Source organism: Cebus imitator, unplaced genomic scaffold (genome assembly GCF_001604975.1).
Source record: "Cebus imitator isolate Cc_AM_T3 unplaced genomic scaffold, Cebus_imitator-1.0 Scaffold84, whole genome shotgun sequence".
Lineage (NCBI taxonomy): Eukaryota > Metazoa > Chordata > Mammalia > Primates > Cebidae > Cebus > Cebus imitator.
The window spans coordinates 6,559,252-6,575,028 of NW_016107399.1; the positions used below are offsets into that span (position 1 = coordinate 6,559,252).

The following is a 15,777-nucleotide window of genomic DNA, read 5'->3' on the forward strand; positions in this document are numbered from 1 at the left end:
TTTTTTTTTGAGACAGAGTCTCCGTTTGTCTTCTGCAATGGTGTAATCTTGATTTACTGCAATCTCTGTCTCCCAGGTTCAAGCAATTCCCCTGCCTCGGCCTCTAGAGTAGCTGGGTTAACAGGTATCTACCACCACACCTGACTAATTTTTGTATTTTAGTGGAGATGGGGTTTCACCATATTGGTCAGGCTGGTCCTGAACTCCTGACCTCAGGTGACCTACCTGCCTCTGTCTCCCAAAGTGCTGGGATTATACATGTGAGATACCACACCTGGCCACTATTCTTGATCTTCTATCTTTTCATATACAAATTTTAATAATTTTACCAAATTTAATGGAAAACCCATTAGGAATTTGGATTGCAATTTCATTGAATCTTTAGATCAATTTCATTTTATATTATTAGCATTACCACTAAGATGGTATATGTCTCCATTTATTGAGTACTTCTTTAAAGTCTCTTAATAAATTTTAGAGTTTTCCCTGTAAAGGTATTAAAAACATCCTTTGGTTATATTTGTTCCTAGATAAGTGATAATTTCTGTTATTGAAATATCTTTCTTTTGATTGTATTTTCTAATTGTTTTCTGCTAATATATGAAAAATACAAGCCAAAAGAAAAGTCAACAAAAAACATTAATAGATATTTCCTAGAAAAGGAAATATGAAGAGATCACCGCCAAGGAGCAGAGAATTACAAATCAAGAACACAGTGAGGTACTATTTTACATCCATTTGATTGACAAAAATTAAAACATCTGACAGTATTGTATTTTAAAGAGAAAGTGCATCCACAGTATCTTATACATTGCTAGAGGGAATACACTTTGGAAAACATTTTTGTGACCCAATAGTTCTAAATATTATTATTTATATAATATCCCAAGCAAATTCTTGTACATGTAAAATAAGAGACACAATATTGAAATTTACAAAAGCAAAAACCTGTAACCAACCTAAATGTCCATCAGTGGAAGAAGATCAGTAGACTCTAGTTTATTGACATGATGAAATGTTACACAACAAAATGAATGACTGCTGCAACGTGGACAATATGAATGACTATTGACAGTGTAGTATTAAGTAAAATAGATATACAGCACAAAACCCTTTTTATAAAGTTAAAACAACTAAGTAAACACTTTTTAGAAATATTCGTAGATGCAATATGACTATTAGAGAAGGAAGGGAATAATCAACGTGATTCAAATGATAGTTTTCTGGGGTGGAGGGAGCAGGGCTTAAATGAAGGATATGGAGCGTTTATCACAAACTGCTAGCCCATTGGCTTAATTTAACCCAAAAATGTATGTGGCTTTTCAGCTTTGCCTCCTTCCTTCCCCCTTCTTCCTTTTTTTCTCGTTTCTTCCTGCCTGCCTTCCTTTCTTTCCCTTCCTCCCTCCCTCTTTCTTTCCTTTCTTTCTTCTCTATCTCTTTATTTTATCCAGTCTTTACATTTCTTTTAAGTTAACAATGATGATAATCATTGTGGTGTTTGCCAAGCCAGCTGTGCTTGTTGCCTTTGTTTGGGGGTAGGTCCGTGTACTAGATGAGCCATTGAATTGTGAGCAGAAGTGTTATGTCACTAGTGGGACAGAGCAATTAATTGCTGTAGCAAGACCTTCCTGAGCTCTTCTCCCTGTGTTGTGGTGACCAGCAACACTGAATACTGACTGTACAGTCAGCCTAGAGCCCTGAGAGACTAATCAGCAGAACCTCTCTGTTAGCCTTTAGTTGGCACATGGCATTAATGAAAAATAAACCTTGTGGTTTAAAACCACTAAGATTTGTCCCTACAGCATAATCTAGATTTTCCTGATGGATATAGTTCCCTACATTTAAAAATCAAGATATTTTGCATAAAGTCTAAATTGTAACCATAAAAATCAAAATACTGGCTATACTGAGCTAAATGTTTTAATGATAGCAGTTGTCTAAAGGCGACTATGAATTGCCCCCTTTACACTAGACTTATGCTTCTCAGTTCACCCGTCTCCTTGACATTTGCAGCCCCTAATACACAGTGTGGGAAACAGTATATTCTGTGTTTAGGTGGCCTGATTTGCTTATTGTTTAAGATTAGCATTTTCAGTCTTGTAGGTAGGTTCTGTAAAAATACAAAATAAAATGTGTTATTACCTGAATTTCAGAGGAACTATTAATAATTCAGCTAATGAGTTCAACAGGAAGGTAAGCAGGCTAAGTGATGTATTTTTGATGGTGTGAATAAAGATCAGAGCCCAGAATGTGTTCTTGTTGCAAGATATAGGATACTTTATGTTTCTGGCTAACCTCAACAATAACATTTGCTTTTGATAGTACTTCAGTCTTTTAAAAAATATTTTCTGTTCCTGTCTCATTTAATTCTTACAACAGCTTCATGCATTGAGTAGAGCAGGTTAATTTTTCAACCAGTTTGATAGATGAGGAAACTGAGATATTGAATAAATAATTGACTTACCTGAGGTCACTGAGCTGGGAAGAAGCAAAGCTGGAATTGTGACTCTAGAGCTTTCAACTATACTTTGGGAAACTCAAATAATAAGCTGGTTTTGCTACGAAAGTCACCATGCCAAATTTCAAAGTCCCATTTGAGTTGTTCATTTACAAGGACTCAGAATTTCACTTCCCAGGCATTTTAAAGAGAATGCTATTTTTACAGCTTATTAAATATAGTATGAATGTCAGTCAGATTCTCCAATTGTCTGCCCTAAGATGTTAACACTGGTGTGGACAGTCCAAAAAGTATAAAAGAGGTATTATTATTTCATTTATAACTTAAAAATAATTTCCCCCCAGTTGTTTTATGTTCTTCTATTGTTTTGCTCAGGCTACTATTAAAATTAGTTTGAATGCATTGATTAAAGCCTGACTAGGCTTTGGGAGTACAACCTTGGATTGTTCTGTAATATGAAGGAAAACAATTTAAGGTAAACTAGCCTTCCTAGAAATAAGAGACTTTACTCAATTACATTCCTGTTATAGCATCTTTGTATATATCACATATGTATCAAAGTGCCCTGAAAGCTGTTAAAAGTTAAGAGAGGGTAATCCCATTTGAAAATGCAACCACCATTTTGTTTCGGGAGAGCAGACAGAACCATAAATCAAATTCAAAACCAGATAATTTAATCATCTCCCTGGTTTGGTCAAAATTAGTTGATTTCTTTTGACAATTATGAAATCAAATTGAAAAAGAAGCAACACTTTGTGACTCACCTAACTCACAGACGGATGGCCTTTCTCTCAAAATAAGTTAAGAGACGGGCAGTTTCTGTTAAATATTAACATTATGATCTGACAACTATAGAAACTCTAAGGAAGATGGCTGGTTTTCCGTAGACTTTTAAGAAAGAGAATAGTTTGGGAGAACCACTGGAATTATCAAAGTTTAATGTTAATTTTTTATTTTCTTAGAGGAATTATAATTATATAATATACAGAGAAATTTTTCTCTCTTTTCTTTTACATAGATCCATTTGAGCCACAGCGACGTCTTCCTGCAAAGAAAAGTCGACAACAACTTCAGCGAGAAAAAGCCATTGTAGAGCAAAGCCAAAAACTTGGGCTTCAAGATGGGTCAACCTCATTACTTCCAGAGCAGCTGCTTTCAGCACCAAAACAGAGAGTTAACCTTCAAAAACCACCTTTTTCTTCCCCTACTCTTCCTGGTCATTTCATTCTCACCTCTCCTGTTGGTGATGGACAACCACAGGGCATTGAAAGTCAACCAAAGGAAATGGGACTTGAGAATTTCCATGATCACAGCAATGTTGACATTCTACCTCCAAAGCCAGATTGCAAATTGGAGAAAAAGAAAGTGGAATTGTTAGTAAGTCTATATGAAACGTCTATAAGACTTTTTAATGTAAACCATTTTTCCCCAGTGGGTTTTGAGGAATATAATTTGTTTAATATTTTCTCTCTCATATATTCAGTCCTAGAAATGTGGTGAATAAACTTTTGAAAAATAGCTACCACCTACATATAAGCTGGACACTGTTAGGCAATCTGTGCGTTTTGTTATTTAGTCTTCATAACAACCTTACAATGCATGCTTATTATTTAAACTTTATAGATGAGGTATTTGGGACTCAGAAAAGTTGATACCTTGCTAAAGCTAATACACTGCTAATAGGTAGTAAAATTGAGATTTACATATAAGTCTATCTGGATCCAAAGTTTATGCCCTTTACACTCAGCAGAAGCAGTTCTTTGCATAATGCTTCTCCCCAAATTGACCCCTTTCTCCAACTTCCAGACTATTTCCATTGGCCCAGAAATTGGAACTTGTGGAGAGACATGAAGGGATGGTCAAAGGAGAGAGTAAAGGAAATTTAGGGGACTAATTATGTAACTAATTTCATCATTAGATTTCTTTATATTCTTTCTTTACTGTCTTTGTATTAGAAACAGCCTTCACAATTTAATTTAGCTGCACTATTCTTGTGGAAGATGCCATTTTTTTATTTAAAAATTCTTCGAATGTTTTATTTGATAGCTTATGTTTTAATATATACTCTGATTTCTTGGTTTCCTCCTGATTTGTCACTCACAGAGGAGAAGGAATGACATTTGTCTGTGTTTTCCCTTTTCTGAGTTCCTTTCAAAGTATCATTTTAATTTTTTTCTAATCTCTGACATCTTTTTAATCTCTGCTGATCCAGATTTTATCCTGTGAGTTTAAAATGCTTCCTGACCACTAGGGGTTTACAACTAAGAAATCATTTTGACAAGAGTTATAAAACCAGATGAGTTATGAGACCTTCATTGAACAAGTGCATACATTTAAGTGTCTCTAAGTGTAATTTACCGGCAAAGGCCTGAGACAAGTAGGAGGTGAATTTACATTGAGCTGGACAATTCAGATTGGATGTCATAGGGAAATTTACTCTTTTTTTAGATACTGGGAAGAATTTTCATAAAAGACGTGTCATTAAAACCATTCATGCAAAGGAGAAATTCTGAGGTTTTAAGGAGGAGAAAGGGAAGCTGTGTAGTAGAGAATGCTCAGCAGTAATAACCTAATTTCTCTGGGAGAGGTGGCAAAGGATAAGCCAGAGAATTAAAGAAATGAGGAAGGAGGCCAGGCATGGTGGCTCACACCTGTAATCCCTGCACTTTGGGAGGCTGAGGTGGGTGCCTCACTTGAGGCCAGGAGTTTGAGACCAGCCTGGCCAATATGAGGAATCCCCATCTCTACCAAAAATACAAAAAAATTAGCCAGATGTGGTGGTGCATGCCTGTAGTCCCAGCTACTTGGGTGACCAAGACACAAGAATCACTTGAACCTGGGAGGTGAAGGTTGCAGTGAGCCAAGACGACAGAATGACTCTGTCTCAAAAAAAAAAAAAAAAGAAATGAGGAAGAATCAGAAGCAGGAGATGAATAGTAGAAAATTAAAGAAGTGAGGAAGGATCTGAGGCAGGGGTTGCCTGCCTAGCAAGTTCACTGATGCAGCAAGATACCATTAAGCTCTCTGAGGGTTAAAGACCTCAATCAAAATAATGGTTAGAGAAATTCCAGATGTCTGTTGTAGATCATTTGGGGGAGAGTGCAGGGTGAGCTGTGGAACTAAGGTGCCTGATGAGGAGATGCCTACAATAGAAGTGAGAGATGACCAGTCCCAACACTAAGGCGAAAGGTGTAGGAATGGAGAGAAAAGAACAAGTTTAGAAGTGGTTACTAGATTTGGGAATAGACACGTGATATAATGGCTATAAGAAGTGAGAGTAATAGGAATAAATAGCTTTGCCAATTCCATATTTAATTTGAATTGACATCAAGCTCGTAACTTTATGGGAAGTTTTAATATATTTATTTTAGAATTGGACAGATTGTAAGATAATGCATGTTTTCAGATCTGTGAATTTTTTCTTTAGCCCAGCATTCCAGTCTTAGTCTTCGTGTTTTAATTTGTTTGAAAATGTCTGAGTTTGGCTGGGCATAGTGGTTCACACCTGTAATCTCAGCACTTAGGAAGGCAGAGGCAAGGCAGAGAGGACAGCTTGAGCCTAGGAGTTCGAGACCTGCTTGGGTAATACAGTGAGACCCCATTCTCCACAAAAAGGAAAAAAAAAAAAAAAAAAAAAGTCTAAGAATTGGGAAAAAGTGAACAAATTGAAAGAAAATATTGACATGAAATAAACATTGGTTATTGTCTGAAGCATGTTAAGGTGGTGGAGACTTTATAGAAAACTGTAAAAGGTATAAATAATATGACGTCAGCTACAGACCAATTTATTTTAATCTCCATTCTGCATATAATACATAATTAACTTACACAAATTTCTTTGTACTCCTAAAAACATGCCACAGTATTCTGGCTTCCAGTTTGTGGGTTCTTAGATTATATACATATAATGGATTTCAGAGGTCCAATTTATGTAAGTCTCTTTACTTCAGATTATAGTCTTTGTTCCCATTAGAACAAAATAATGAACTGCAGATGGGTTTCTTTTAAGAGGACTTTTGAAAGAACGTATACATAAATCTTCTTGATTAAATTTTATACTTAGGGGACTGAAAGTGGTAAGGGGTGGGATAGGGTAGCAGTTTCTTTCATAAACCCATTTTTATGCTTTTTTTGCTCCCAGGCAAGAAAAGTCTCGTTGGGAAGTCCTCCAACAAGAACAACAGCTAATGGAAGAGAAAAATAAACGTAAAAAAGCTCTTTTGGCTAAAGCTATTGCGGAAAGGTGAGGCACCTGAACCAGGAGAGGCTGTTTGTAACTTGTAACCAGTTCTGTCATGTGTTGTATTTATTTTCCCTTGTCTCTTCTAATAAACTGATTTTTTTCTTCAGCCATTACTTTTAAGGCTAACTAAACTAACTATCTTTTGTAAGTGATGCTGAAATTCCAGTTATAACTTATTTTAAGGAGGACTTTTTAAGCATAGGGCATGTTAAATTTGTAAATATAGTTGCAGTTAAAACTTAAAGACCTTCATTAGTGCTTCTAGTTTTAACCATCTACACATTCATAAGGGAAGCAGTAAATAGCCATCAGTATATGTAAATTAGCAACGAATGCAAGTTTTAATTTTTATGTGGGGAGGCCTTAATCATTTGATGTATAGAGGAATAAGGTTTTCTACATAAGTGACATACTCCTGTGAATCTTAATTGTGTTTCCTGTGGGCATTTTTCTTAAATAATTTGCCCCACCTCCACAAGTAGAAGATATGTGATATAGTTTAACTTTTCATTGATGACTCAGGGTCATCATTATGAGCACTGTGTGAGATTCAGTTTTGTTTTCACCTTCCAGTGTCTATCAGCAGCCCCTTAACATTTACAGCATTGTCCCAGCCCCACACAACAACATTCCCATTTGTCTCATTCTTCCCATCCCCCATCACTCTTGCTGCCCTTCCTTTTAGTTTGTTGTTTCTGTCTAATTTCCTGCGGCATTAGGAAACTAAGCTTAGTCAATAAATTAATGGTTGAAAATGGTGAAAACTAAATGCAAGGGAGCATTTAGTGTCATTTTCTCTTTAGACGTCCAGAAAAGTCTGTCAGACTGTTACTGCTTGAGGCTAGAGTATGTGTAGGGGCAGGAGAAGAGGTGGACAGAAGGGGATGGGTATAAGGGTACTTCAGAATTTTGTCTACAAGAGGAGCGAGTGTGTTTGAAAAATGATGGTTTTCGTTTTCTACAGCTGGTACTCCTTGATCTTTCTTGAAGCGTAGGAAATATGCAACTCACCGAGTGACTGTGTTTCAAGGGAAAAAACCAAGAGATAAAAGAGCAGTGCCCTCTTTTTTTAAATAGGTGATTATTTTAAAATAATTAAAGCATTTTAGTAGTCTTCAATTTCTAAGAGATGGGAAGGCTATTTACTGTAGTTTTACAAAAAGATGTACAGGTTTGGCAGTTCTCATAAGTGCTTTTGATTTTAGACAGAAAGCACCAGTATAAAGAGAAGTGTAAGTAAATATAACATGTTTGAATTATTAATAAATGGACAATGAAGTACTTGAAGTAAAAGAATCATACTGTTAAGTGAACTTTTGTAGGCAGAAAGGAAAGGTAAATGCATAAGAGTAGAAATCAAGAGAATGTGCTATGTAACATAGTGGATTTATGTGGGGATTTTTCTTCTTCCTTCACAATGTGTGTGTAAATTTGAAATGAGTGAAATCATGATTAAAGGGTTGCTTTTGTATTTGCTTGTTCCATTTCTTAGGTATATATTGTACTTGGATGAGGGGATTGAGAGATGATGAGGTTGGATATACTTTTATATAAGGAAAATGAGTGTTTTGATGTTCAACTCCATAAAAAATTTTGGGGACTAGTCATTGTCCTAGAGAACAAGAACCAAAGCAATAAAAGTTTGGGGAAATGGATCCCAAGAAAGTTAAAACTAAATAGATGTTTTCAGATGTATAAAGAGATGTGGTTTAGTATAGGCACCTATCCGTTCTTAATATCAGGTAAGTATCAAACAAATAAAAATGGGCTTAGCAAGAAGAAGAATTAAAGACTGGAAATTTGGAAAGCTCTGTTGAATGTTTCAATGTGAAGAGAATGCAGATATATTCTTTTAGTGTTTATTCTCCTTACAGAATGAACATAAATATACAAATGAACTATTTTGTTGAGTTTTTTTGTTCTTATTTGTTGCTTTGTTTATGAAACATATGCAAATACAAAATTTGGAAAATTCAAATGTTAACTAGCATTTATTTCAATTTTTCTGATTTTTTTTAACTTCTAAAATATAAATTGTGAACATATACACAGTATTTTGCTTTTTCATTTATATTGAATATGGACACATGGTTTTAAAATGTTCTAATTTTCCTACTCACATACCTGATTTTCTAGATCCAAAAGAACTCAGGCAGAGACCATGAAACTAAAGCGGATCCAGAAGGAGCTGCAGGCTTTAGATGACATGGTATCAGCTGACATTGGAATTCTCAGGAACCGCATTGATCAGGCCAGCTTAGACTATTCATACGCTCGGTGAGTTGGGGAAGTTGAATATGAACAAGGAGTATGATTTAATTAATGTTTATTGCCAGCTGTTCCAGGGGCTTTTATGTATGTATCATTATTTAGGCCTCAAAACAACCCCATTCAGTGCTGCATTTATTCCTCTTTCCTGCTAATTCAAGTGTCTCCTCTTCAGTGAAGTCTCCTCTAACTCTCCCCTACTAGTTAACCTTGTTTGTGTGACATTCTTGCATTATTTATTTACATTTACATTATTATTTGCATTTTAGTCTTTGCTGCTAAACCATCAGCTATTTAATGTTTGGAAGTTTTTTTTATTCATCTTTCAAGATCCAGTAAATATATGAGTGATTTGCTTAACACTGTTATTTTAACACCAAGTCTGTGTTCTTTACATTAAAATTTTTGATACCTGATATGGTCCTATAGGATTGAAGCCTAGTTCTCACTTTAGCTTTCATCAGAGTAAGAGGATCTAGTTTATTTTTTAAAAGCTTATGAATATTTTAAAGCATGTCCTCTGTTTTAGAAATTTGAAATATTTTTCCTTTTTTATTTTCAGTTATACTCTGTATGAAATGGTTTGATACATGTTTCCTTGATTTCAACCATTTGCATTTTTTAAAAGAGAAAAAAATGCCATGGAGTATTTCTAAAATGAACTAACACATGTAATGAATTACATGGACTTTGCAGACAGATAAAAGGGCAAAAAATTATGTCCAATTTCAGGGTTTTCAGCCCTTTCAACATTGCTTTAATCATCCTGGTTTGTCTTTTTTCACAAGGGAATTCTGTGTTAATGACTCAGCTTTGTATCTTTCTCTGTTACACTAGAAATCAATCAGAATGCCTCATTAGGCCAGGGTAAACCACAACATCAGAATGTTTATATAACAATTTATTAAAGCGGAAATGCTTGATTGTGGTTTTTAATTAACTGTTGAGTGTTTAAGAAAGAGGCTAGTGGTTGTCCTTGTGATTTTTGTAATTGTTGTTGGACCATATGCTGTTCGACTTAATGGGTTGTCTTTATTAATTAACTACCTAAGTTAATGCCGTCAGTAGCTGATATCCAGAGGTTCCAGGTTTTCATTAATAAGGTCATTAAAAGAGGTAACAGATTTTATTTAACATTAAACTAAGCCTTGATTTGTAGCATATTTTATTCTCTGTAATATAAGTTTTCCAGAGGAACATTTGTATGCCTTTGTAGCCATTTATATGAATAATTCATATTGCAAGGTATAGTACTAGGTACCTCAGTAGAAAAGTAATTTGATTTTAATTGTGTCCTACGGGAAACTGGAGAAAGATGCCTTTTCATATTGAATATTATATAAGAAATGTCATAGTTATGGCCATCTAAGAACCACAAAGAAGGTGGGATTACTAAAGGAGAAAATATCATATAGTCTATAAGTATCCTAAATGAAATTTTAGTAAGGTTTTATATCTTTAGTAACAGATGACAGTTTCCCATGGTACTAATATTGATGTAGTTAAATGTAAGTAGATGTTGTGTGCTGCTATCTTTGTATTTTATATACATATATATGGGGGGGGGGGGAAGAGAGAGACAGAGAGACAGACATGGAGTTTCACCCTTATTTCCCAGGCTGGAGTGCAGTGGCGTGATTTTGGCTCACCGCAACCTCCGCCTCCCAGGTTCAAGTGATTCTCCTGCCTCAGCCTCCTGAGTAGCTAGGACTACAAGTGCCCACCTCTATGCCCAGCTATTTTTTTGTATTTTTAATAGAGGTGGGGTTTCATCATGTTGGCCAGGCTGGTCTCGAACTCCTAACCCTCAGGTGATCTGCCTCCTTAGCCTTCCAAAGTTCTGGGATTATAGCTGTGAGCCACCACGCCTGGCCGAGTGCTGCTGTTTTTAAGTCGAAGCTCTTGCATTCAGTCAGAGAAACAGACAATTGTGACTAGAATCATAGTGTGTCTTGTTCATTCATAAGATTAAGGTATCATTTTCTAATTTGCATTTGTGGTTACTGAGAAATTACAGATTGGTAGGAAAATATTATGGTCCAGATTTAGAGTGGAAGATAATCCCTAGGACAGTCAGTTTTTATGAGAGATTTCCTTGATTTTTATTTTTTTTTAATAAAAATAATATCTTAGTTCTGTAGTATTTGGTATAATGCTGTGTCCACAAAAGGTTCTTGGATAGTAAATAGGCCAGAATTTGCTTTAAAAATGGCTTCTGTAGAGCAGTGTTTGGATAGACGCCTTTAAGAAGAATAGCACTTTGAGTGAGCCAATTTGAGAGAGTTGCTGCTGCTGCTACTGCTACTGTTCACCACTAGAATTACAATGTTGCCATATGTTGTGCAGACAAGCTTATAAAATCCAGAGTGACTGCATGTAGAACATGTTTTTAAGTCACTGTTGACCATCTAGGTTTCATAGACAGCCTCATACACACAAATGTGTACCCACAGACAAATATTTTTAAATCACTTTATCAATATTTTTTAAGTAAGATTAAAAGGGATTGTGTAAAACAACTTTGTTTTAAAATTTTAGTAAAAATGTAAGCATGGTAACTATCTTTGTATCAAGTAATGTTTGACTGACAGACATAAAAAACTGAGAGAATCCTTACAGCAACACAGATAGTCTAGATACTTGTAAAATATTGGGTGTAAGTTCTCCCTACTAAAATGATTAACTCTGTGATAATATCATTTTTCCTTCTGCGCATAGAAATAATTGTTCACTCATTGATTCTTAAGTTTGAGAAATTCACCTAGGATATATTTTTCTGAAGATTCATCTGAGACTTCATATATGATCAGTTTTATCATCTAGAGTGTAGAATGTGTCTCTGCATTTGTATTAGTTTCTTAGGACTGCCATAACAAGTAATGACAAACTGGGTGACTTAAAACAACAGAAATTTTTTGTCCTGCATTTTTGGAGGCCACACATCCAAAATCAAGGTGTTGGATTGTGATTTCTTCAAAGACTCTAGGTATCCATTTCTTGCCTCTTCCAACTTCTGGTGGCTGTAGGCATCTGCCGGCTTGTGGCCATGCCACTCCATTCTGTGTCTCCATAGTTATACTGCTTTTTCTTCTCTCTCAAAACTTCCTCTACCTTTCTTTTAAAAAGATGCATGTGATTGCACTTAGCGTCCAACTGGATAATCTGGAATAAACTCCTCTCAAAACCCTTATCTTAATCATATCTTTTTCCATATAAGGTAATTTTCACTCATTTGTCATAGAAAGTAATATTCACAGGTCCCAGGAATTAGGAAGTGAATATTTTTGGGAGGCTATTTTTTTTAGCCTACCACAGCATTCATCTTTTGATTTCTCTAACAGTTGTAAAATGTCTTCCTCTGTCAGTTGTCTATACTTTGCTAATGCTGAATAGGCAGAAATGAAAAAATATTCTCAGCTGTGTTTAATGAAAACTAAAAACAGGTTACAAAAATAGTGTTTTCAGTTTTCTTTTATACGTTCTGGAGGTGACATAATACGTTGTATAGCACAGTAAAGAAGGTCAACGATGATAATTTATTGTATCATTCCTTTAGATCATTGTTTTCTTATTTTTATTTCTCTTTATTACAAATGGGAATAATTGATGAATAATGATGAAATAATTCCTAGAACAATGAAATGGCAAAATGTTTCAAGATACAGAAAATATAAAAATATTGCAATAGTTCTATAATACATCTTAGATTTATGAAAGGGTTCATTGCACTTCTCCAGTAATTGCAAAATAGAGATCATTTTATTGTTTTTTTTAAATAAGTAAATTTTCTCGGTATTTGAAAGACTTTTAAGAAAAGATAAATCATAGAATGCTACTTTGTACAAATACTGAGAACTGCTCAGAAAAGGAACTGAAACCTAAAAGTGGATCCATGGAACCCAGTGGTAAACTGAGGGTTAATGATTAGTTTTTAAACATTTCAGGGGATACCAAAACAAAGAGACAATTTCTAGAATCCTTTAAAAATAATATTCATTAAATCATTCAATGCCTTTTTAAAATAACAAAACAATTCTATAATTACATTCCAGTTCACTCAGTCTTACTATGTTATATATAATGCTCTTATTATTTTGTTCCAGAATGTCATCATATACTAATTTGGTATTACTCACCTGACCATAGGCTGGTAGTGCAGTTTGTGAAACTAATCAATATTTTAAACGTAAATCACTCTATAGGAGAATATATATTCGTATTTCTGGCCTAAAGGACTTTAAATAAATAAACAGAATACAGAATCTTCAGTGATTTTTCCAGGGTGATAGATCAGTGGAAACCTAGGGACCTATTTGCAGATGTTGATTTCAATTCAGTATTCATGAGTCCAGACCATAAATCTCTACTAATTGACTTTGACTGGCTGAAGGAGACCACAGACTTGCAGAGAAGGGAGGTTTGAGGCAGGGTCAGGGCAGGGCATTCATATACCTACAGAGAATGTCAGAGCCCTTGGCTTGTTATAAGAACATTACATAAACAAGGTATGCTATAAAGTATGGAAATAAGGGAACTAGGTATCCAGCAGAATTCCTTTAGAGTAATTATTTTAACATGGAGAGTTACTGAAATATAATGGGTGCTCTCATTCTTGCATTTACTATATTTATAGTGAAAAAAAGGAAATATAAACAACCATTATATAAATGAGTTTTCAAGTTTAAATACCAGATCCCTGGATTTTGCGTAATCTTAATTTTAAATCCAAGCATACTAATGTACCAACAGTACTTTTTGATTCTGGTTCTCTAAAGGAGAAGTTCTGTTTCTTGAGGCACAAGAATGGAAGCTTGCCCCATTTATACTATTTAATCCTCAAAACTCCTATGAGATATTATTATCATCATCGTTTTACAGATAAACCCAGACTGAGCTTAAGTAACTGCCCAGAGTCACTGTACTGGAATTTTCAATTATTGCATAGCTTTTCCCCAACCCCATCCACAGAAACCTGGCTGTGTTTTGTACTTAGGATGCTGACCCTGGGGCATACCTAATTAGAATAAAGATGGGCTGCCGACTCCAGTACATTTAATCCATAGGCTGAACAGTGGTTTATGGGATGACCTGACATTAAGCGTTCTATTTAAACTGAGATGAGCCCTGCCAACCCGGGTTCTCCTCTGAAAGTATGGAATTGGATCATTGAGAGATTGAGTGGAGTGAATATGATATAGAGTGCAAGTGTTGGCCATATTGGGCTGTTTCGAAGCTAAAATGAGAGAAAATGTGTTGCTTCTAAGCATTGAAGAAAAAAGCCTTTGATTCTGATGACATGACGATGAAATTGCCTCTTTTATCCTGCAATGAAACCCAATTTTTACCTGAGCTAGTTTGGTTCTTTGCATCCACAAAAAACTTTGACCAAAATGGGTACACATGGTAAATGTCAAAGGAAGGTTTTGAACCCTGGGTTGTCTAAAATGAAAGCCGTTTATTATTTTCACTGTATTTTCTTCCAAGACAGAATCCTAAATTAGAAGATATACCTGTTTCTTTTTTACTATAACTCTTGGACTAGAAGCTACTTACTACATTAAGTTGATGTAGGCACTCATAGCAGGTAAAGCAACGTGGCCATCACAACTGCTAGTGGTAATGAAATTGAAGAACTAGTTGGAAATCAACCTTTTTTCTTGCAAGAGAGGAAGGACATTCTTGTTGGCAGAAAGAAAAGCAACAAATTGTATAGAAAAGGCAAAGACAGTAAATGAAGATACGATAACTCTTCTTTTTGTATGGACCTAATGCAAAAGAAAAAAAGGAAGATTGCAAGGTGACTTTTCCAGTAGAATTGCCCTGCTACACATAAGACTGGTGTTACCTATCAACAGAGTTTATACATGTGCAAATATGTAAAATTTCCTAATAAGAGCATAAGAGGAGTATTGGAAAGAGTGAGAACAACTTAACCCAGGGATTCTTAACTGAGAGCATTTTTATCCAATAATGGACATTTGGTAATATCTGGAGACGCTTTTGGTTGTCAAGACTTTTGGGAAGTACTGGCAACTAATGGGTAGAAGCCAATGATGCTGTTTAGCATCCTGCAGTATATAGGACAGTTTCTCACAACAAATAATTATATGGCCCCAATTGTCAGTAGTGCCAAGGTTGAGAAATCCTGTGTATACTGATCCAGAGGTTTTCTACTTGATGTTTACTTCTTGCCCTCACCCAGTATCACTTTGCTGGGTGTTCTGTCCCATTTATATTCATCTCCTAACCACTGTCCGTATTCTTCTCCTTCATCAGAATTTTTCTTTTTTTTCTAATTCATTAATCAAGAGATACGATTTTCTACTTTTTCCATCTCTCCTCTTCTCATAAATTTAACCAGCTGTGTGCTGAAGCTAGCTTACTCTAGTTCATGTGGATTTTGTGTATCTCCTCCCAATTCTGCATTCAGTAATATCACCTTAGGGGCTTGAAATTGGATGGGGTGGTAGTATTTATACCTTGGAAATGTAAATGCTACAAATCAGGAATCCCCATCCTCCCACTCCGGGGTTAGCATACCTCTGAATTAACCTTTTAGCCTGCCTTCACTCAAAAACAGCTTTGGAAAGAAGAATTATTCGTGCAGAATAAGACGTTATATCAGGTGAATCCAAGTAAGGCTATTGTGAAAGTTTCAGCAGCCATTGCTTGGTTTGCCTAACATGTAGACAAGTGTTTGTAAAGTATTAATATTGATATCTTCATTATATATTTTTTCCCAGTTTTGGAGTTTATTGTTTCTAGATCCTCTTTTGAATTTCTTCTTCAATGGAAAACTGATGGACCT

The 15,777-nt window shown here is 35.3% G+C and overlaps 1 protein-coding gene across 2 annotated transcripts in view; it reads left to right on the plus strand.

Moving 5' to 3' along the window:
* Nucleotides 1-15,777, plus strand: part of GORAB (golgin, RAB6 interacting) — a 20,024-nt gene extending 4,247 nt beyond the window's left edge. Inside the window, exons 2-5 of one of the 2 annotated variants that reach the window (XM_017534143.2) lie at nt 3,477-3,831; nt 6,600-6,701; nt 8,838-8,978; nt 15,713-15,777. In XM_017534143.2, the coding sequence (XP_017389632.1) occupies nt 3,477-3,831; nt 6,600-6,701; nt 8,838-8,978; nt 15,713-15,734 (620 nt within the window). In that variant the 3' untranslated portion in view covers nt 15,735-15,777. Of the gene's footprint in view, nt 1-3,476; nt 3,832-6,599; nt 6,702-8,837; nt 9,929-15,712 lie in introns of those variants that run through there. The other variant, XM_017534144.2, reaches the window with a different exon arrangement.